Source organism: Capronia coronata, assembly GCF_000585585.1.
Source record: "Capronia coronata CBS 617.96 chromosome Unknown acBCG-supercont1.4, whole genome shotgun sequence".
Lineage (NCBI taxonomy): Eukaryota > Fungi > Ascomycota > Eurotiomycetes > Chaetothyriales > Herpotrichiellaceae > Capronia > Capronia coronata.
The window spans coordinates 974463-994760 of record NW_006912896.1 but is presented as its reverse complement, the minus strand read 5'-3'; the positions used below and the strand labels follow the sequence as shown (position 1 = coordinate 994760).

The window sequence follows — 20298 nt, the reverse complement described above, 5'->3', positions numbered from 1 at the left end:
TTAACCACCGAAACCTGCAGCAATGGTTAGGAAATGGCAAGACATGAAGCTGGCTGAAGGAAAGTACGAACCGTAGAGAGTGCGGCCTTGTCGCTTGAGAGCATACACGACATCGAGAGATGTGACGGTCTTTCGCTTGGCGCTGAGGTGAAAGTCAGTACACATGCTACTAGATACCATGTCGACGATGATTGTACTCACTGTTCAGTGTACGTGACAGCATCACGGATGACACCCTCAAGGAAGGTCTTCAAAACACCGCGGGTCTCCTCATAGATCATGGCCGAGATACGCTTGACACCACCACGACGAGCGAGACGTCGGATGGCAGGCTTGGTGATACCTTGGATGTTGTCTCTCAAGATCTTTCGGTGACGCTTGGCACCACCCTTGCCGAGACCCTTTCCACCTTTACCGCGTCCAGTCATGATGATAGATTGGAGATGAAGTTGTTAAAGCTGAGAAGCTTCAAGTTGGTGTGGATGAGGAGTTTGTATGAAGATGGATAGATGAGATGGTCAAGGTTGGGATGGAATAGGAAGAGTGGTATTTTGATTGGGGAGGCGGCGGGCGGGGGCGCAACTTATGCACCCCGGCAGGGGCGGTCAGATCAACTTGGTCAGCCCAGATCAGAGCCAATCAGAATTCAGACCCGACTACCACTCTTTACTGCCCTGATACCGTGAACATTATGCTAATTCAGTGATCGCTCGCCAACCACAACGTAGATGTACTGATCCTTCAGAAAGAATAGAAAATGACTTGCTGCGATCATTTACAAAGTAATTGCAAACAATTATCAAGTGGTGCAGGTATTGGTTGCTGGGGTAGGCAGTCCTGCACTGCGGCTGGCGGATGTCGAGGTGGTACGCCAAGGGGCGGGACCGCCAGCCAGATTGGGCGACAATTCTGAATCACCCGCAAAAAGCGGCCCAACAACAGGATCATCTCAGCAGCTATGATCTGATCTCTGTTTTGCACGGTTTTGCGATCAATTATTTTTGCAGTGCTGCAATCAACACGACAAGTCACTGCACTGCATCACTTCCCCGGCAAGCGCACTCTAGATCACGCGCCAAGGTTGCTGCCTTCTCTCTTCTACCTACAAATACCCCCTCGTCCCGCCCACCTCCACCACTTGCATCTCTCCCTTGTCAGCCTCACTCATCATCTCCAATCTTCCCATCCACAACAACTTCATCAACAACCCACCCAACTTTCAGTTCTTCATCAAACAGTCTATCGCAATGGCTCGTACCAAGCAGACTGCACGTAAATCCACTGGTATGACTCTCACAATCCAACTTCATCGTCGCTGGCAGCCCATCTGACTAACTTCAACAGGTGGCAAGGCCCCAAGAAAGCAGCTCGCATCCAAGGCCGCTCGCAAGTCTGCACCAAGCACCGGAGGTGTCAAGAAGCCTCACAGATACAAGCCTGGTACCGTCGCTCTCCGTGAGATTCGTCGCTACCAGAAGTCGACCGAGTTGCTCATCCGGTTAGTTCACACCAACCTCATCGCTGCTTGGAACATGAAAGCTAACAATCCAATAGCAAGCTCCCCTTCCAGCGTCTCGTCCGTGAAATTGCTCAGGACTTCAAGTCTGACCTGCGATTCCAATCTTCTGCCATTGGCGCTCTTCAGGAGTCAGTTGAGGCTTACCTCGTCTCTCTCTTCGAAGACACCAACCTTTGCGCCATCCACGCCAAGCGTGTCACCATCCAGTCCAAGGACATCCAGCTTGCTCGTCGTCTCCGTGGCGAACGATCTTAGATGATGACTGTCATGATGAGTCACTGGCTGTCAAACAGCTCCAATGAGTCAATCAGCACTTGGGAAGTTGGGCATGATGATGGGTATCGGGGTTTTCACGAGTTGCACCGGCGAAACGGAATGATTCATATGGCTTGTATTGCTTTTTTCAAAGACAAACATGGGTGGTCCTGGGGCTTTAGGCGTTTCTGCTTGTACATCACAGCAATCCAGTCATAGATATGACTTGGACAGAGCAGAATGCGCCGGCATCGAGATAGACGTTGAAAATACGATTCACGTCCATGCATGAACATTCTCTCTTCTTTCCAACCGTAGGAGTACTATCCCCAATTCGAACTTGTAGGACAGACATCGCCTGAGAGTACTCACTGCTATTGCGACCCAGTTGTTCTTCAGGTTGGTTCGGTGACGCCAATAATACAGGGACAAGGGCGCCTATAAGCCTCAAAATTGAGGCCTAATAGGCGTCATCGGGCGGTGGACCTGCATGAGGTAATCGGGCCCAACTCGCCTGGAAGAAAACCCTAGCACTCGGAGGGGAAGCCGTTAACGCCGTCTCCAATCCTCTCCGATATGAAGAGTCACAAAACACGGCGCGGACTTCTTCACAGCGCGATGCTCTCAATGAAGGAATCGCTCTCACCTCCTCTCGTGATGGCCGTGAAACGATGATGATATCTCTGCAGCGGTTATCGGGCAGGTTCGGCGCCAGTTCACCGTGGTTACGAATACCTCGAACTCGCGCTCCTCAACACGCCCAGCGCAGCTCGTCAAAGTCCACCTCGTCCAAAGACCAGACCAACCCGAACAATCAGATCCAGAGTCAACTCCCTCCCCACTTACCGAGTGAAATCGTCACCCAATCTACGAAGATCGAACCGGTCGATATTCCTATTCAGCTATGGTATCACAGGCTAGGGCCGGTGTCGACCTTCTTCAGTTGGTTTCACCGGATGCAACTGAAGCGACCCTACACCGTGCAGTTAAGTACGACTTTGACAACCTACTTGTGTGGTGATCTCCTGGCCCAGGACATTGGGGGAGAGCCTTATGATCCGATCCGGACGTTGCGTATGCTGATCATCGGCGCGGGAGCTGCCATACCGGGATATAAATGGTACGTCTGGACTCCCAGCGCAAGATGAGCATCTTCACAGCAGTGGCGACCATCATTCAATCAAACGATGACTAACAGGAAGCGCAGGTTTCTATTTCTGGGTAGGAACTTCAACTACTCCTCCAAATTGGCCTCCATATGCGCGAAGGTCGCGGTCAATCAAGCCTTGCTCACTCCGGTTTTGAATACTTATTTCTTTGGAATGCAAGCCCTCCTATCAGGGGAACCTCCTTCTGGGATCATTGCACGAGTCAAGGCCGCTGTTCCTGTGAGCGTCGTCAATTCTCTAAAGCTGTGGCCTGCAGTCACTGCCTTTAGCTTCTGGTTCATCATGCCTCAGTACAGGTTCATGTTCTCCGGGATCTTCGCCGTCGCGTGGCAGGCATACTTGAGCTTTTTGAACAGGACAGAAGAGAAGATCGAAATGGCCACGGACTCGCTGAACAGACCTGTCATTCCAGAAGATGTGTAGTGAAGTGACGCAGCTTGACTGCCCGAAGCGGCTGCAACACTATCTTTGGATGGCAGGGTTGAGCGTCTGCGCTTTTGCATTGTCTGAATGAGAACTTAAAGGCTCGGAGGAGATGCAGGAGGTGTTGGAGATCCCATATCGCGGCCTCAACCAAGAGCATTGGATAAATCTGCATGAGAAAGGAGGTCGCATGCACATGGGTAGGTGGGCTTCATTGGTCAGGAAGCACTGAATTGTGTGTCAGAGTAGAGCATGTATATAGATTGTATTAGATCTCCTTCATCTTGAATGCTAGACACTATATCCGCCAATGTCTTGCAAGCCAAAATAACGTGTAGGAGCCCCGCGACGCGTCCACAAACAGACGAAGACCAGGCAAAAGCCTCTCCCAAACTTTTTCTGAGACGCCATAGCCAAACAATGCCGTGATACGGCTGCTATATATCCAGAGTGAATCAACGATGAGCTTGTCCTCCCTTCATATCTCCTTATCTTTGAGGAGTCGTGAAATGGCGGATGCTGGACCATGACGCTTACAACGCCACCAACGGATCTTGCTCACGACCGGGCCATGTCCAATACTTCGAGTCAATCACAAGACAATGGCACTCTCATGCGGGCAGATACCATTGACCTGAAGATCACTGCCAGAGGGCAGGACGATGAGGACGAGTACAGCGATTTCGCAGAAGATCCTGAAGAGCTTGAGATAATTGACCAGCTGCTACTGGAAGTCGCCGCAAAGCAGACCCAAGGCCAAAGCGCGCCTTTGGTGGTCACCGACATCGAAGATTATGAGGCGCCTCGAGGCGTTCGTCTACCCAAAGTGTTTGGTCGCGAGACAACACCTCAGAGAGACGTACGAGAGCAAATCCCAGGCTCTAGATTTGTTCAGGGCATACGCGAACCGAGTAGTAAGTACACGGCGATCGCCCTGGCGCTTTCTCTTACTGACCAGCTGACCAGCGGCTAGCCGAAGCGAGGACACAGAATAGGAAGGAGCAAAGGCGAACATCAGAAACTCCAGACACGGAAACACCTGGTGGAGACGACGTTCAGCCCTCTGAACCTGATTCTCGAAGCCCTCTAGAACGATTCAGACGACCGCCGAAAAAGCCACTCTCCGTCACTGACCTCATATCGCCTGCCTGGTGTGAACTGCAATACTTCTACGTACTGACCAAGCATGGCCGGAAAAGGAGGACTCCTGCGATGAAACAAGGCAGTGCGGTTCACCAGGCCCTGGAGGATGAAGTGCACGCTACAGTTCCGGTCACCGTCACCAAGAAAGAAGACAGTTGGGGGCTGCGAATATGGAATATCATACAGGGGCTGCGGACGCTACGTGAAACAGGCAAGACACGGGAGTTGGAGGTATGGGGATCAATAGGTGGCGAGCTGGTCAACGGCGTGATTGACGAGCTGAGTTACGATTGTCCAGACCCGAAATTGGAAGGACAGAGTCTCAGGCTACTGTCGAAGCAAGACTCGGAGCCTCCTTTGCCTGAGTACCAGGCCAGTATCAGAGACTACCTTGTCACCAGCGACATCAGCGCGCAGGGACAGACCATAGCCGAAGCGCTGGGTAGCAAGAATGACCAAGACAGCACTGTCAAAACAGAACAGAGACATGGAAAGTCGCAAGAGGAAAGGAGGATATACATTACGGATGTCAAAACACGGGGAACCTCGACCTTACCTAGTGGTTCCAGCATACGCCCGACGATCGTGCAGCTGCATCTATACCACCACATGCTGGAAAATCTGGCACAGGGGCATTTCCCGCTGGACCACCTCGCCTCGCGGTATGGATTAGATGTGCAAGAGACGTTCTCAGACGAGTTTATCGCGCAGATCGGCAACCTTAATCAGGACTTCTTCGACTTCTCCAGCTCGCAATCCCAATCCGATAGCAATAAAAATGACATGGATATGGACGAAGTCTGGCCCTCGACTCAGGACTCGATGGATATTCTGCTTCAACATAACAACATTGCCAGTCTGTGGGCCTTCATGCTGGCTCAGTTCAGGGAGACATTTGTGATCTCTCCTACGGCTTCTGCCCCGTGGAAGCACATTCCCAACTTTGACTCTACCAACGACGTCCCCTCATCAACACCGCAGTCGCTCTCTCAACTTTCCAGGCCCCCGTCTTATCCGACACGCCTGTCGTCGCTGTTGACGGCACGATATGTGTCAACGTCCTATGATTCTCGCTCCGGGTCGAAGCTATTGGGCAGCAAATCCATCATCTTCAATCCCTCCTTTCTCAAATCGTACCTTTACGACGCGCTGGCATTCTGGCGTGCTGAGCGGGCACCCAAGGGTGTCGACCTGCATGACGCGTGGAAGTGTCGTGTCTGCGAGTTTCGCGACGGTTGCGAATGGATCCACGAGAAGAATGAAATGAGAGTCCGGGAAGCCGAGGAGAGGAGAAAGATGAGACAAATAGCCGGCGTTGAGGGTGAAAGCCACAGTGCTGAACAAGCGTCCGGCGCGTCAAGAAGGAGTCGAGTCTAGAGGCCATGGACCTTTAAGTTGCATTTACAATGTGTGAGATGGGACTGCAGGTTCAGTCGAAAGAGCTCCGGATGGCAACCATGGCTACATACCGCGACTGAATGGCTCAATGCCGAGAACGTCGCGGCAACCTGCATACCATCAATCCAGCTTGTCTGGTATGACTCTCGTTCATGCCTTGCTGCATGAGATGGTATTGGTACAATATCACAATACGATGCTGGGTTCGCGGTCGACTGCTGCCTGGGGGCCACGCCCGGAACAAGACTCGCCAGAAGATTCAGGGGTCTGCTGTCAATGCGGTTTCGCTCGGCAAATCAGCACCACGCCGCAGCCTCTGGTGTATCCGTTTGACAAGCAGCGCAGCAGGTCCAGAACAGACCCAGTCTAGGGGTCAACTTATCACTACTTCCGATTCGAATGCCGACACCGGACAGAACCACGGGAGAAAATGCAATTCAAGGAAACCTCGGAGCAGGATCACGGTTCATGGTGAATGCCTACAAGCGCAGCGATGCAGCGAGAAAGGGCCGAAGAAAGCTGACAATATTGGCGTCTCGCTCGTTTGGACGTGCGTACTCGCGGACATGGTCTGTGGTGATATCAGATTGCTACACCCGAGATCCCAATCTCGCTATGGCCGACCGTGCCCACGAACGAATGCGGCTGCGGCTGCGGCTGCGGCTGCGGCTGCAGATGGCGTTGAGCGCGTGGCCGCCGGCTATCTCTATCTATCCGAGAAATCCGCCACAGCGGGAAGCAAAAACTCGGGTGGTGTCCTGCTATGCATACATCTTCGCATCATAGAATTATTACTGAGATCCTCGAAAGCTTGGACCTGACGGTTCCGAAAGTCTGGGTTTATAACTTGAGAGCTCGCATTGCGCCATCGTTCTGGTGATGCGTCGCTAAGATTGATCCTATCCCTGACTTCTTTAAGTTGTTGCGAAAGAGCAGCGGACAAGGGCGAAGAGAGGATCGAGACGTGTGTGTCTCCCTTTCGGTCTGGTCTGGTGCTTGGACTCTCGAGCTATTTGGATCTTGGCCAACGTGCTGTGCGGACAAGTTCCAGGTGTGCTGAGGAATTGTCTGTCCTCCGGGCGAGATACGCCTTTTCACGTGGATACCATGGGAGACAGGCATCACTCGCACGCAACAAGTGACCAGGTACTTGGTAGCTACTTGGCTAGTATACTCCTGGAAGACACACATCATCTATTTGGTCGTCTTCGGGTGACTGGATGACCATAGAAGTAAAACTAGACATCCAATTTGTGGCGAGGAGCACGCCAACGTACCTGGTTCTCTGTTATATTATCGTTTCTCTCGGATGCCGCACGTCTGTTTGCTTTCGATTGTATATCTTATACCTTTCAAAGTAAGTGAGGGATGAATGCGCCCCTAGAATCCGCGAATACATTTATTGAACCTCATGCGATTTCATGAACCTGAGTATAATAAATATTATTGTATGTCTATGTTTACTTCTACACCCACATACTAGTATGGACCCGGATAGACTGGCTGTGGCCATGGACGCGCAAGACCGAGCAGGATACCCACGGAGTTGTTAGCCATTGACTTTACCAATACACCCCCGGGATGGCACTGGAAAGAGAAGCAAGAAGAGAGCCACGGAGAACTCATTATGTTTGCTTCAATGTTGTAGGGGGGAGACCTGGCGAAAGGAGGGAAAAAGCGAGATATATACCACAATATGTGTCATTCTCATCTTATGTGGCCTCTAATTGCTCTCACGTGTTGATGGATGTGTGTATATATGTATTTTGACCCGGAAGGGGTCGTGGTATATCTTTCATCTTCGCAGACAAAGGCGACGGAAAAAAAGTGTCTTCCTCATCCTTGCAAAATATGTATGTGTACCATGTGGATATATGGTTATCTCTCATATCATCAGAAACATGTATGTATCCTAGATACCTAGTTTCCTGAAAGAGAACCACAGGCGGAGCGTTGAAGAGTTGTCATGCATATGGCGCGCCCCTCCTTGCAGGATTGCAGGGTTTCAGAAGTCTCAAGTCGACGAGGACCCAAGGGTTACAAGGTTGCCCTCCTCCACCCAGCGATATAGGTGTAGTCAAGAGACTGGGTCAGCATACCACAATGCGCCACGGATAGTAAAAGAACGATCAGTTCACCAAGGATAACTCCTCTTTTCGTCCTCCTCTTCCATCTTTAACCCCCTGTCAAGCTGCTCTTGGTGCTTCTTGTCAAGGTACTCGAGCAGAACTTCCTCATACTTTTCCTTGCCCTTGTAACGGCTGACGTCGTCACCCCAGGACCGAATAGCACTGGCCAGACGGCCAGGAACGTAATCCTCCTCGGCGATCTCGGTGATGGGATGGAAGTAGGTGCGGATAGTGAAGACAACGCCACCGGTTTTAGGCAGGCGGCGCAAGGACTGGCGCTCGGAGCGGAAATAGTGATGCTCAATGGCACGGTTTTTCTCTGCCGTGTTCCAGCTGATGCCGTCCGAGTCCTCGGAGCCGATCGACTGCGACCATGCCAGGTCCTCATCGACCTGCAGGAAATAGTTGTTGCGCGAGACCAACTCCTCGGGCTTCAGCCGGCGGAAGAAGTTCATCATGCCCTTTTCCAGCTTCTCCTTGAACTGCGGCACGTCGCCGCTCGTGTGGATCTCCGACAGAGGCATCCCATACTTGTCTTCCAGACGCCAGAAGCCGGCCAGCAAGACCGCCCCGGCGAGCAGGTAATATTGGCCATCTGGCCGCTCGATCATGATCGCCAGGTCGTCCTGCGTCAACCGAGCGCACGTCTGCATCGGATCCTCGGGCAACGGGCGTGACGTCGTGTCGAGTTCCTCGCCAGACCAGAGGTTTTTGATCCCCTTGTCAGTCCGCTGGTACAGCATCGGGTACCGGTCACAGAGGTATCCGCGCAGTTCTTCCAGGAGCTCCAGGGCGGCCGGGTATGCCTCGGGAGCTGTCCTGCAGCATTTCGAGCCGCGTTCGGCGATCCGTCGCGCTTTGTCCGCGTGGTATCGTGGGTAGTTGTTGTCCAGCTCGATCCATTCGTCCCACTTCACGGTGCGGAGGCCCATGGTCACAAAGTATTTCGGTCCATAACGGAATGGACGGTAGGGTAGAGGCTTGGTCTTTTCGATTGACCAGTCGGCATATGGTGTTGGAGTGGGCCGTTTGAACGACGACGGTGGCCACGTTCCAGGTTTGCGAGCTGGCGGAGCTGGTTTGTTGTATGGAGCCTTTTCTATCGTTGGTGTCGAAGGCCGAGTGCTACTTGGGGATGCCAGGTGGCGGCGGTATAGATAGCGTGAGAGAGCGACTGTAATGAATATAAGAAGACCCAAACCGTAGGATAACTCTCGAAAATGCGGTTTCTGTGACAGGACGTGGATATCTTGTTGCGCGGTTTCCAGTAACGACGAGCAGTGTTGACGAGACTTTTGGAGGTGTGTGCTTGCTTGGTCGACGTATGGTTGTGACCTTGCTACGAGGTCTGCGAGGGACCGTCTAAGCGTTTCTGAATCCATGTCGGTGGAATAGGTCTAACCGGATGTTTTCTCCCAACAGCAGGAAGATCGAGGAACACACCACGAGGACATTTCACCCTGGGTGGCATTGTTGAAGTAGATATGTATGGGTGTCCATGCGCACAAGGAACCGATGTCTAAATTCGACGTGCCGATCCGCCATCGAAGCGAACAATCAACACGCTTCTGGCCTCTTTCCCCAGGGTCTTTCCTCAAGCTTCCAAGCCGCAAAGCAACACTGGTTGTTATCGTGCTTGCCCCTCGGATTCTTATCAGGGACCACTGATGCAGCTAGGTAGTGAGGTTGACCAATCGTATACCGGGCATTTTCCGGGACAAATATGCCACATGGGGAATAGTGCAATATCCTCCACACCGGTGGATGTTGAAATCATTGCGGCATCTCACCGCGAGCGCCTGAGAATCGGAGTCCAGCGTCGACTATCTCGCATAGATAGGCTCTCTGTTAGATGTTAATATGCTGTCAATGCCCTCTGAGGGGGCCTTCGGATGTTGTAATTTTCTTGTCCTTTCTTCGATGTCTCCTGATAATTTTTGTGTCAGGCCGTTTTCCGCCGCAAAAGACAGTGCTCTCCCCACTGTCGACGGTATCTGACTGGAATGAATGCGAGGTCCGGGACCCAGATCGTTCTAGCCACAAGCCCCGTCCTCGACGTGTCTAGAAATGGTGCGCACGAAATCTTCTCCCAGCTGTTGTCCAGCACATAGAGTGGCTCATGCTCTGTTGCTTCCATGCCGGGCATGTAGGTGTCCACCAAGTAAGTACAGTGGTTCACGTCAGTGTACTTCCCGAGATCTTCTCGATTTTGGTCGTTCATGCCAGAAGGCACCAACCAGGTGCCTTGGAAGAACCCAAAGCCAGCATTACCTTCATGGAATTCTCCAGGCAGCAAACCGTCGAACTCGCTCTTGATGAACTTCGCGTGTACATCATCCGGGAGGAAGTGGGATGATGGAAAGCGATACCAATCCTTGCCGAAACAGACTGTGTCTCCGCTCTGAGTCATGTTTGTTGAAGTTTCTAGGGCTTCGTAGATCTGCAAAGGTGCTCGATATGCACTGACTGTTCCGAAGATCCGCAGCAGTCCGATGTTGACTGCGACAAAAATGGTGGACAGGACGGTCACCAACTTCAATTTGACCGGGATTCTACCAAAGATATTGGAGTCTGGTGACCCGATCCAGAGCAAGAGTGAATGGAAAGCCATGGCGGCGTTCAGAGCCAGAAAAGGGTACGCTGGAAACATGAATCTCTCTTCTTTGTGCGGCTGTACGGTAAAGATCGCCAGCCAGAGGTAGAATGGTGTGAGAAATATCAACGTCCTAAGAAGCGTTTGCTTTGTGCTATGCTGTTTCATGAACAACCACTGGGAGAGGAGCAGCGGCCCGGATAACAAGGCTAGAATGAGCCATATGTTAAAGTTGAGGAGCAGGTTGCGCACATAATAGTCCCATGGCTCTGTTCCAAAGATGTTTGGCCCCCGGCCTTGGCCACCAAAGACATTGTACGCAACGATGCGCCACGGGACAACAAGAACCTTGCGGTAGAAGAACGTATCGATGCTGACCTGCAGAGCCAGAACAATCAAGCAGCGAACGAAGCCGTCAAGATATCTTCTGAAGGTTCCAAACAGGTCAACTTGCCCTACCAAGGCGATCAACCAGTCCTCAGCGACGAATGGGAGGATAAGGGCACCAGCAAAAGGCCAACCGAGCAGCGCCCCGATACCGAACCACATGATGCCAGTTGCAGTCCTGGGCCCGCTATGCCAGTCCATGAAACAGGTCAGTCCGAGAGTGGATGTATACATGGCAAAGCTCGATGGCAAGAAGGCGGAAGAAGCATAGAAGAAGCCCGGGGTGATGGCGACGATCATCAGGTATATCACCCCGACTCTGGGGTTGACTGTTCGTGATATGGCTGAGTATAGGCGAACCTCTGTTGCTGCACTAACGAAGGCCAGAATGATCCGCAAAGCATAGAACTCAGCTGTCTTAGACTGCCCCAGCAGACTGGCAACCTTGGTCGGAAGCGCGTGTATGGCGATGTAGGCCCAGCTTCGAATGCCGTAGGCGGGAGAATACTCCCATGTTTGCAGGCCGTAGCCATGGGTGAGGTAATGCAAAGGCTCCCAGTAGTTGAAGGTCTCGTCACAATCCTGGATTGGAGCGTAAAGAGCAGCCAGAAGATGAGATGAAAAACAGGTATATAAGGCCATATTCAGAGGAAGATAGAATCTGATAGTAGCAGGACGAGGACTGGGTTGAGGTTTTGAGCTACATCTATTGTCAGCGGCAGGCCTCTCTCTCTCCAAATAGCAGGCACTCATTACCCTTCAGGTAGCCTGATGGGATCCGTCCGTCTGTTGAAATCCTCCAGACTTGGATCCATGCTGTGCGAGATCTATTCGATCGATCATCGGCGGCTGTTGAGGGAATGGGAATTTGATGCCCAGGTGATACAAAAGAGTTGGATTGAAACATGAAGACAGATTTAATACATGCATGCAATATAGGTACTAGTAGGTACTAGTAGGTACCTAGCCTCGCTAGGTACCTAGAGGTAGGCATGGTTTCTTCAGTATTTGGTTAGCTCTTGTCGCCGCTTTACCATCATGAACCAATCACAAGGCTGTGGTTCTAACCGCAGGTTTCATGTCGTTGCTCTTTAACACTACTGTAAAAGGTTGGGCTTGCTCCGGGTAGCTATCTACCTATAGTTGTCAGGACACTATAACGAGAAAGACGGGGAGATCGTTGCGGAAGATGGTGCTGCCCACGAACTCAGGTCAATTGTATCTAGCGTTGAGGGTATCGGCGTATCGCCGAGTCAACCCGTCAAGATTTGCGGCTAATACCCTCTTGAGTATGCGGCCTCTGTGAAACAATACATGGATAATAGTCGACAGCGTGCAAGAAGGTGTCGATGGATCGTCGGTGTAGTAATGTATGTACGGTAGTGATTGAGCCTGCAAAAGTGAGCGGAGGAATTTCTTCTCCGCATGTCAGAGACTTTTTTGGAGGCGGCCACTTTTTCGCATGTACATAGTACGACACGCAGTTTCCAGTCTCTCGCTCTTCTGTCAGGTCAATCCTTTGCGGCAGCTGCACCCAAGATCACGGCTTTTGTTAAAATGGACGTTGGAGACGAGTTCCCAACATCTCCGGCCAAACGCCAGAGGACGAATTCTCCAGAAGAAACCCGCGACGCAGGCCAAATTCTCGAGTCGCAACCAGCCTCACCCGCCGACGGCAAGTCAACGCATTCTCCGCAATCAATTGTCGAGCCTGCTCCTGCAAATGGAGGCCAGGAAGGCAGAGAGACCGATTCTGCGGCCCCAAACCCACAGACTACAGTTCCAGATCACGACTCCAATTCTCTACTGGATGCGCTGATGCTGCAAGTCGAAGCCGCATCCGCTCCACCGCCGCAGAAGCCGTCGTCCGTAGCAGAGCATGCTGCCACTGAGGTCGGATCCACGGAGGTTACTGCTTCAAATGCTGGGGAGGCTGGAAAGAGTGAAGATGGAGGCCGTGATACAGAAACTAAACAGTCAGAGACTGTATCGCAGGAGATACGGGCGGATCCTGAAGTCCTGTCCGCGGTTCTCAACGACCATATGGATCTGGCAGATGGTGTTGAGAACAGCAATATTGCCAACCATAATGAAGGAGCCCAAGAAAATGGCACTGTCACGCTTGACACCAATGCTACTCTCCCGACAGTGGGCAATGATACCGACACCCCGGCCATCGCATCTGACATGATGATGGATGTGTCTGGAGCAAACGACGCGCTTGCTGCAGAACCCGGCGCGGAGGGCGCCGAGTGGGAAATAGACTCATCACCGTATAAGTCTTCCTCGGATTCCGACTCCGATTCATCATCCGACACGACTTCTTCAGAAGAGGACAGTGATGAAGATGACGCAGATGGAGACTACGCTATGCTCGACCCTGAAGAAGCGGCGCGAATACTCATGCAGGGAGACATAGGGTCCGATGACGAAGGGGGGACAAATCGGGACAAAACAGACGGTGGGCTCAGAACAGCCCATGAGCGACCGGAAGAGGTCATACCCAAGCCCGACATCACCATCACCGAGGACATGAAAATCGAAGAGTTAGGCAATGTCGAGGTTGTGGTTGAAAACACCGTTGTCATCAAGGCCAAAACCTCAGGCGAATATCAGGTGCTCGAGACTGGATCGTTGATTTGTCTCCACGACAGAACGGTCGTAGGAGTGGTCGCCGACTTGATAGGACGAGTCGAAGAACCCAGGTATACGATCCGCTTCAACAACGATGACGAAATCAACGAGGTCGGCCTGTCCGCTGCCGGGGCCACTGTGTTCTATGTCCCGCAGCACTCAACATTTGTCTTCACCCAACCCCTGAAAGGCGTCAAGGGCAGCGATGCGTCGAACTTCCATGACGAGGAAGTCGGCGACGACGAAATCGAGTTTTCCGACGACGAAGCTGAAGCTGAACATAAACGCCAGGTAAAGGCGAGGAGGCAGGGTAGGTCAATTGAGACGGGCAGAGGGCGCGGTGGGATGAGACATTCCAGAGCGTCTCACCGCGGAGGCGGTCGTGGAGGGAATCAGAACCACAATACCAACAACGGTACCGCCGCCTACGGCAATGGCTCACTCGAAATGAACTACGATGATGTCGCGGACGGTGGCGACGAAGGATATACACCGTTGCAGAGACCGGCAAATCTGACAGAATTGCTCACTCGAGGAGAGCAGCCTCAAGAATCCAGACCGCCTCACCACTCATTACCGCCGTTGCCTCCGCCGCCGCGGTCTGGAAGAGGGGATTTATTTGGCCGTGGAGGTAGAGGTCGCGGTCGCGGAGGCGGCAGAGGAGGGTTTCGCGGCCGTCATGATGGTGGTGGTGGTTTCGGTCAACCCAGACAAGCGGCTTTCGACAATAATGGAGGAGGAAGTGGAGGTCGTCCTGGAAACAATGGCTTCCCCCAGCAGATGTCCATGCCGAACCTCAACCTCCCTCCAACTCCAGCACTCACGCCGCAAGGTAATCCGTTCTCGCCGATGACGCCTTCTCCAATCACTCCCCTGCCCAACGGCCAGTTCAATTTCAATGGATTCAACCCGAATCCTCCCGCCAATTTCCCTTTCATGCCACAGACCATGCCCGGTTTCCCGCAGCCATTTGCTGTCAACTTCCAGCAACAGCAGCAACAATACCAGCAGCGCTGGGTGGCGGGTCAACAGCAGCAACAGCAGCAACAGCCACAAAATCAAGGGTACCAGCAGCATATGGCAGCGCCGGCGAATTTCAATGCTGGGCCATGGGCTAGTAACCCAGCTCTAGCAGCCGCTTTGCAGAAGCAGGCGCAGGAAGAGAGACGACGTCAAGGGTCGTGAAATGTAATGTTCGCAGAGCCTGGTGTTGCTCCAGTTGAACAAAGGCGTCAATGGGGTCCGCTCTGAGATGTATGGAACCGGTCTTGTAATCCTACCTAGAGATGATAGTTATCTCTTCTACTGCGAAAAGGGGCCCTGATACTGGTAGTACAAAAGCTACGCCTGTCTGAAATGCTCATCTGTCTCCTTGAGAACAACCTACGTCCTTAAACTCTCGGGTCACTCCTCGCTTTTTTTCCAAGTCAATTCTACCTGCTTTTCCCTCCTAGTTCACTGCGAAAGAAGACACAACAAATCACACGACGCTTTCGTCGAAGACACTCTCGACCAAGGCGTCGCTTTTCTCAAAGGGCTTCATGATATCGGTGCTGATCGATATAGATATTCCAATCGAGCTCACACATTGAAACCAATGACTGCTTCCTATACAAAATGGTTAGTCGACACCTGGTGACCTTGGGAGCACGACTTTCAACGGGCTGAGAAAGGGGAAAGGGATCATGCTAGGTATGTAGGACTTACCCTCGTAATCCGTCTACCGAGATCTCGGACGCGGATACCTGTCCAGTATTCAAACTGCCACTCGCCCTGCGCGACTAGAACCTCGAGGCCTTGGACTGTTTTCCAAGCGTCGCTGCCGACGACACTCTCAGCCATCTGCATAACGGCTGTATGGGCCGGTTTGTACGCTAGTTCGAGCAGGATACGCTTCGGCGCCGGGGAGCCTTGGCCTTTGGGTAAAGTCATGGGGGGAAGGGGTGTTGCGAAGATGGCGGCCAGGGCTTTGCTGAGGGATGGATCGATGGGGATGTTTGCTGGGATGGTGGCGATTGCGACGATGGGCGGTGCGTGCTGGATTTGGGTCTGGAGCGCTTGTTGGGCCCCGGACTTCGTCTCTGCTCCAGCCTCAGCGTCGAGCACCACCAGCTCGTACACGGGCGGGAAACTAGCGGCCAGCTCGTCCATCTTGCCCCGGTTCCGACCGATCAAGTAGATCGGCTTGTATCCCATGCTGTGGAGAGTTTGGATCGCTGCGCGCGCAGTGCCGCCTCCACCGATGACAAGACCGGCTTGCTCGCCGTCACCGAGGGCCGCGGAGGCGCCCGCGGCGCGCAGACAGTCCATCATGCCCAAGAAATCGGTGTTGCGGCCAAGAAGTTTCGTGGAGCCGGAGCGCGCGTCAGCAACTGGCACAATCGTGTTCACGGCGCCAATGAGCCTCGCGGCCGCGTCCACTTCGTCCAGTAGGGCCATGATGTCGAGCTTGAGCGGAATGGTGACGCTGGCGCCGCCGAAATCTTCGGCCCGGATCCTGGCCTTGATCTCGTCCAGCGACGTCGTCTCGCAGAGCGAGTAGACATGTGGCAGACCCATTTCGTGGAAGAGACGGTTGTGCAGGGCCGGCGACCTGCTGGCCTGGATGGGCGAGCCGAAGAGGTAGAACTGTTTCGGGACAATCTCGCCGAGCAGCGTCAGACCCTGTCGGATCTCTGTGGCGGACAATTGTCCTGGCGCGGCTTTGAATGGTAAAGCCGGGTGGCTCACGGGGGTCATGAAGCCGTTGAGGATGCGTGATGCTTGGCCCGCCCGGCCCATGTTGATGGCGATCAGCGGCAGATCGGGTTGCTGCGACGCAGACCAGTGCTTGAAGCTGCGGAGGGAGAAGTTGTCGTCGATCGTCTTTGCCACGCCGATCAGTTTCACGACGTCGCCGTACTGCAGGCAGCGGTTGTATATGGGGATCCAGGAGCCTGGTTTGGACCACGACAGTCGGCCTTGAGGGTCGTGGTGGGATGCGATGAGCTTGCTGTACGAATTGTTCTTCAGGTCGAGGATCGTGTTGAGGATCGACTCGGGAAACGAAGCCACTTCCACGTCGACGAACTCGCAGCCCATTCGGATCGCAAGCCTACATAAATTGAGGTACTCGCTGTGAGCAGAGTCAGGGAATTTGCCGCCCTGCGAGCTTGTTCGGATGGTGAAGACCACAGGGAGAGGGACAGTTGCTCGCAGCAGGGACAGTTGGGCTGTCACGTATTCTGTTGAGGGGATCGGGCTTTGTGATTCTGGTTCCATAAGTAGGTCCACTCTCAGTTCTACCGCATCAGAACCCAGGCAGACCTCGGGTAGGGTCTTCAGATGGGGCTGCAGATCTTCGAATGTCAGGGACACGAAGAAAGACTCTGCTTTCTGCTTGAAGGTGGAGAGAACGTCGATTTTGCCAGTGGCCATTCGCAAGAAGCGGTCGAAGTCTTCGGCTGCCTCGGACATCTGCTCGTTGGGGATGTTCTGGCTGTAATAGAGGAGATTGCTGCATTGCTCGAACCAAGGCCTTCTCCGGAGCCATACGCCCATCATGTCTTCGACATAGGCAGGTCTGGTCTTGTCGATCTGGAGGAAGTCCATCACTTGACTGATGTCCCGCTCGACTAGAAGCACATGACCTTTACTCTGGTGCCAGTCGACCAATAACTTGCGGGCTTCTGGCATCTCGACTATACCTCCGCCGCAGGCGAACACGTAGCCTGTCGACATGTCCTTCATGACTGACTTGAGAAGAGCCAGTTCGCGCTCACGGAAATGCTCCCAGCTGTTCTCTTGAATGATCTCTGGTATCGTCTTGCCTTCTCGGAGCTCGAGTTCAGTGTCGAGATCAATCAGCTTCTTGCCTAATGACCGTGCAGCCCATCGGCCTGAAGTAGTCTTGCCAGCACCTCGCATGCCGATGATGAACATAGATGCCTTGCTTCTGTCCAGCTTCTTGGTCGTAACGTGCGTAGTTGTGTCTAATTCGACGCCCTCGAGCTTGACGCCGAACACTCTGGCCATTGTGTCCCACCAACCAGGCCACGTCTTTCCGGTACATTCTTTCTCCAAAATGAGAGTAGGCTGCGGCGCAGCTAGAGCAAGGACGCTGAAGCTCATTGCAACGCGATGGTCGTCGTAACAGTGTACACCTCTTTGGGGTTGCTGTAGCTGAGTTCGGTCGATACCGTCCACTTCAATACCGTCGTCAAACTGTCGGCAAGTGACACCCAATTTCGCGAGCTCGTCTTCCATTGCCTGTATACGGTTGCATTCCTTCACTCGCTGGTTGGCGATACCATAAATTCGGGTGGTATTTGACGGCGTGCCCTGCGCGATGGCTGCTAGTACTGAGGCTGTCAGGAAAGCATCGGTCATAGGCTCCATGTCGATGTTCGGTAACGGTTTTAGGGTACCGTTTCGCGGACCGGTCACTGTCGTTGAGGTTTCCGTCTGTTTGACCTCGCAACCCATCGGTCTCAGCACATCCATCGCAAAACGTGAATCCCCCTGTAAGGACGTCGAGCCAATGTTCGGGATAGTGCAGGTCGTGCCTGTGATGGCAGCAATTGCCAATGGATAGGTGGCGGAACTTGCGTCACTTTCGACAACATATTCCTCAGGATTGCGGTAGATACCTTGCGGGATGTGATAGGTATGTTCCTCCGTCTTCGACTTTTCCACTTGGACGCCGAAAGACGCCATCATGGCGATGGTCATGTCGATGTATGGTTGTGAAACAGGCTTTCCACCCACAAGTCTGAGTGTGACCGGCTTCTTGGCGTAAGGGGCACACATTAACAGTGAGGAAACATATTGTGACGATACTTTGGCAGCCAGCTTGATTTCGCCACCGTTGAAGCCGCCCGAGGCTGCAATGTTGAGAGGGAGACACCCCGTTGTCTCAAGGTATTCCATTTCAGCGCCATTCGTCTTCAAGGCATCCACAAGATCCCCAATTGGTCGTTGTTTCATGCGAGCATTTCCGGTGAGGATTGTAGATGCCACAGGCCCCTGTCTTGTCAAGGTAGCAACTGTTGTCAAAAACCTAGCAGCCGTTCCGGCATTACCCAGGTAAAGTGCAGTTGCACTGGCTTGGAGGCGGCCACCGTTGCCGTTCACGACCAGAACCTCGCCGTCTTCCTCCCAGGAAAACGTGGCAGCTCCTAACCTGGTAAGCGCATCCAGCATGACCTCAGTATCAGCAGAGGTAAGCAGGTTCTTGACGCGGCATGTACCCTGGCCGAGCGCGGCCAGAACCAGCGCTCGGTTGGATATGCTTTTTGATCCTGGAGGCGCACAAACTGCATTCAGATCTCGGGGCACGCCAGGAATTACCTCCACACTTGGAGAAAGTACCACACGCAGATCAGAATCTGACACAACGCTGGCTTTTTGCTCATAAGTACGGCCAATTGCTGACAAGAGAACAACCTTCTTCTTTGCACCGTCGTTTTTCTTGTCCACGCCCATTTTCTTGAGCATTCCGTCGACGGTACATCTTTTACCGCCGGACAGCTTGCGCACTCTGTCGTCGTCGATCCGTGTTGGTAGCCCGTACGCGGTCAGACATTTCTGCAGACGACCCACTGCCACGCCACTGAGCACTCCCAGAAACCGAGCAAGTTCTGCTTCCTTCACCATGCCGATGGCCACACATTCACCGTGAAGCACTTGGGGGGTCAGAAAAGCCTCGATGGCATGTCCGATAGAGTGGCCGAAATTCAGAAGGTTGCGCAATCCACTTTCTCTCTCGTCGATCGTGACCACATGCGCCTTGAATCGCGCTGATGCAGCTATGATTCTGATCAGAATCGACTCAATATCCTTAAACCTCGCAGCTCCTTGCCTGATGTCGGCATTGACTGCAGCCATGATGCGTTGGGCATTGGTTTCGAGTGCGATGAATTCTTGTTCCTCAGAAATGGCAGCAGTCTTGATCACCTCGGCCATGCCATTGATCAGTTCCCGTCGCGGTAGAGTCCCAAGGAAATCAAGGTCGATATAAATCCTCTGCGGCTGCCAGATGGCTCCAACGAGGTTCTTGCCTAAGGGGGTATCGATAGCCGTCTTGCCTCCTATCGAGGAATCGACCATTGCGAGCAGCGTTGTTGGGACCTGGACAAATCGAACGCCACGCATGTAGGTGGCGGCTACAAATCCTGTCAAGTCGCCAACAACTCCACCTCCGAGAGCAATGATCACGGTGTCTCGGCCGCATGGCGGACTTTGACTCAGAAGCCAGTCTTCAATATCATCTTTGGTCTGTCGAGACTTGGAGCTTTCCCCGGGTGGAATTTCGTAGACCAAAAGCCGAGGGGAACTGGCTTTCCGCTTGGCTTCAGCCTCAAAAACTTCCTGGAAAATGGCTGTGTAGATAGAGCTGATATTGGTGTCGGTGATCAAGACATAAGTGGATGACTCAAGATTGGTGAGCAGATCTGAGGCGACATGGTTGCGCCACAGACCAAAATTGATGATGATGCTTTCTTTACCTAGAAGACTCACCCGCACGTCTTCGCCCTTCCCGTTGACCAACGGCATGATTATGTAGAGAGTCGACACCCGAGTTGCATGCCACTCTAACTGAGGCCGGGGTCCGAATCTGGAGCTCGTTTCGATTTTCTTTTATGCCTTGGCGGCATTTTAAGGAGCTTG

The 20298-nt window shown here is 53.0% G+C and overlaps 8 protein-coding genes across 8 annotated transcripts; 4 read left to right on the top strand and 4 right to left on the bottom strand.

Annotated features, from left to right (window-relative positions):
• A1O1_04920 (histone H4) lies at positions 1 to 428 on the bottom strand (the record flags this gene model as incomplete). Its single annotated transcript, XM_007725809.1, has 2 exons — positions 1 to 142; positions 202 to 428. The coding sequence occupies 2 exons, from the start codon at positions 426 to 428 to the stop codon at positions 1 to 3; spliced, it is 369 nt and encodes a 122-aa protein (XP_007723999.1).
• An 819-nt stretch (positions 429 to 1247) lies between these two features.
• Positions 1248 to 1774, top strand: A1O1_04919 (histone H3; the record flags this gene model as incomplete). The annotated part of the gene is made up of 3 exons (XM_007725808.1): positions 1248 to 1284; positions 1345 to 1498; positions 1555 to 1774. The coding sequence occupies 3 exons, from the start codon at positions 1248 to 1250 to the stop codon at positions 1772 to 1774; spliced, it is 411 nt and encodes a 136-aa protein (XP_007723998.1).
• Positions 1775 to 2448: 674 nt separating this feature from the next.
• Positions 2449 to 3366, top strand: A1O1_04918 (uncharacterized protein; the record flags this gene model as incomplete). The annotated part of the gene is made up of 2 exons (XM_007725807.1): positions 2449 to 2894; positions 2982 to 3366. The coding sequence occupies 2 exons, from the start codon at positions 2449 to 2451 to the stop codon at positions 3364 to 3366; spliced, it is 831 nt and encodes a 276-aa protein (XP_007723997.1).
• Positions 3367 to 3892: 526 nt separating this feature from the next.
• On the top strand, positions 3893 to 5886 carry A1O1_04917 (uncharacterized protein; the record flags this gene model as incomplete). Its single annotated transcript, XM_007725806.1, has 2 exons — positions 3893 to 4280; positions 4340 to 5886. 2 exons carry the CDS (start codon positions 3893 to 3895, stop codon positions 5884 to 5886), a joined length of 1935 nt encoding a protein of 644 aa, XP_007723996.1.
• Positions 5887 to 8041: 2155 nt separating this feature from the next.
• On the bottom strand, positions 8042 to 9418 carry A1O1_04916 (alpha-1,2-mannosyltransferase; the record flags this gene model as incomplete). The annotated part of the gene is made up of 1 exon (XM_007725805.1): positions 8042 to 9418. The coding sequence occupies one exon, from the start codon at positions 9416 to 9418 to the stop codon at positions 8042 to 8044; it is 1377 nt and encodes a 458-aa protein (XP_007723995.1).
• Positions 9419 to 9978: 560 nt separating this feature from the next.
• Positions 9979 to 11831, bottom strand: A1O1_04915 (alpha-1,2-mannosyltransferase; the record flags this gene model as incomplete). The annotated part of the gene is made up of 2 exons (XM_007725804.1): positions 9979 to 11716; positions 11773 to 11831. The coding sequence occupies 2 exons, from the start codon at positions 11829 to 11831 to the stop codon at positions 9979 to 9981; spliced, it is 1797 nt and encodes a 598-aa protein (XP_007723994.1).
• A 742-nt stretch (positions 11832 to 12573) lies between these two features.
• A1O1_04914 (uncharacterized protein) lies at positions 12574 to 14835 on the top strand (the record flags this gene model as incomplete). The annotated part of the gene is made up of 1 exon (XM_007725803.1): positions 12574 to 14835. The coding sequence occupies one exon, from the start codon at positions 12574 to 12576 to the stop codon at positions 14833 to 14835; it is 2262 nt and encodes a 753-aa protein (XP_007723993.1).
• A 498-nt stretch (positions 14836 to 15333) lies between these two features.
• Positions 15334 to 20184, bottom strand: A1O1_04913 (pentafunctional AROM polypeptide; the record flags this gene model as incomplete). Its single annotated transcript, XM_007725802.1, has 1 exon — positions 15334 to 20184. One exon carries the CDS (start codon positions 20182 to 20184, stop codon positions 15334 to 15336), a length of 4851 nt encoding a protein of 1616 aa, XP_007723992.1.
• Positions 20185 to 20298: the final 114 nt, after the last annotated feature.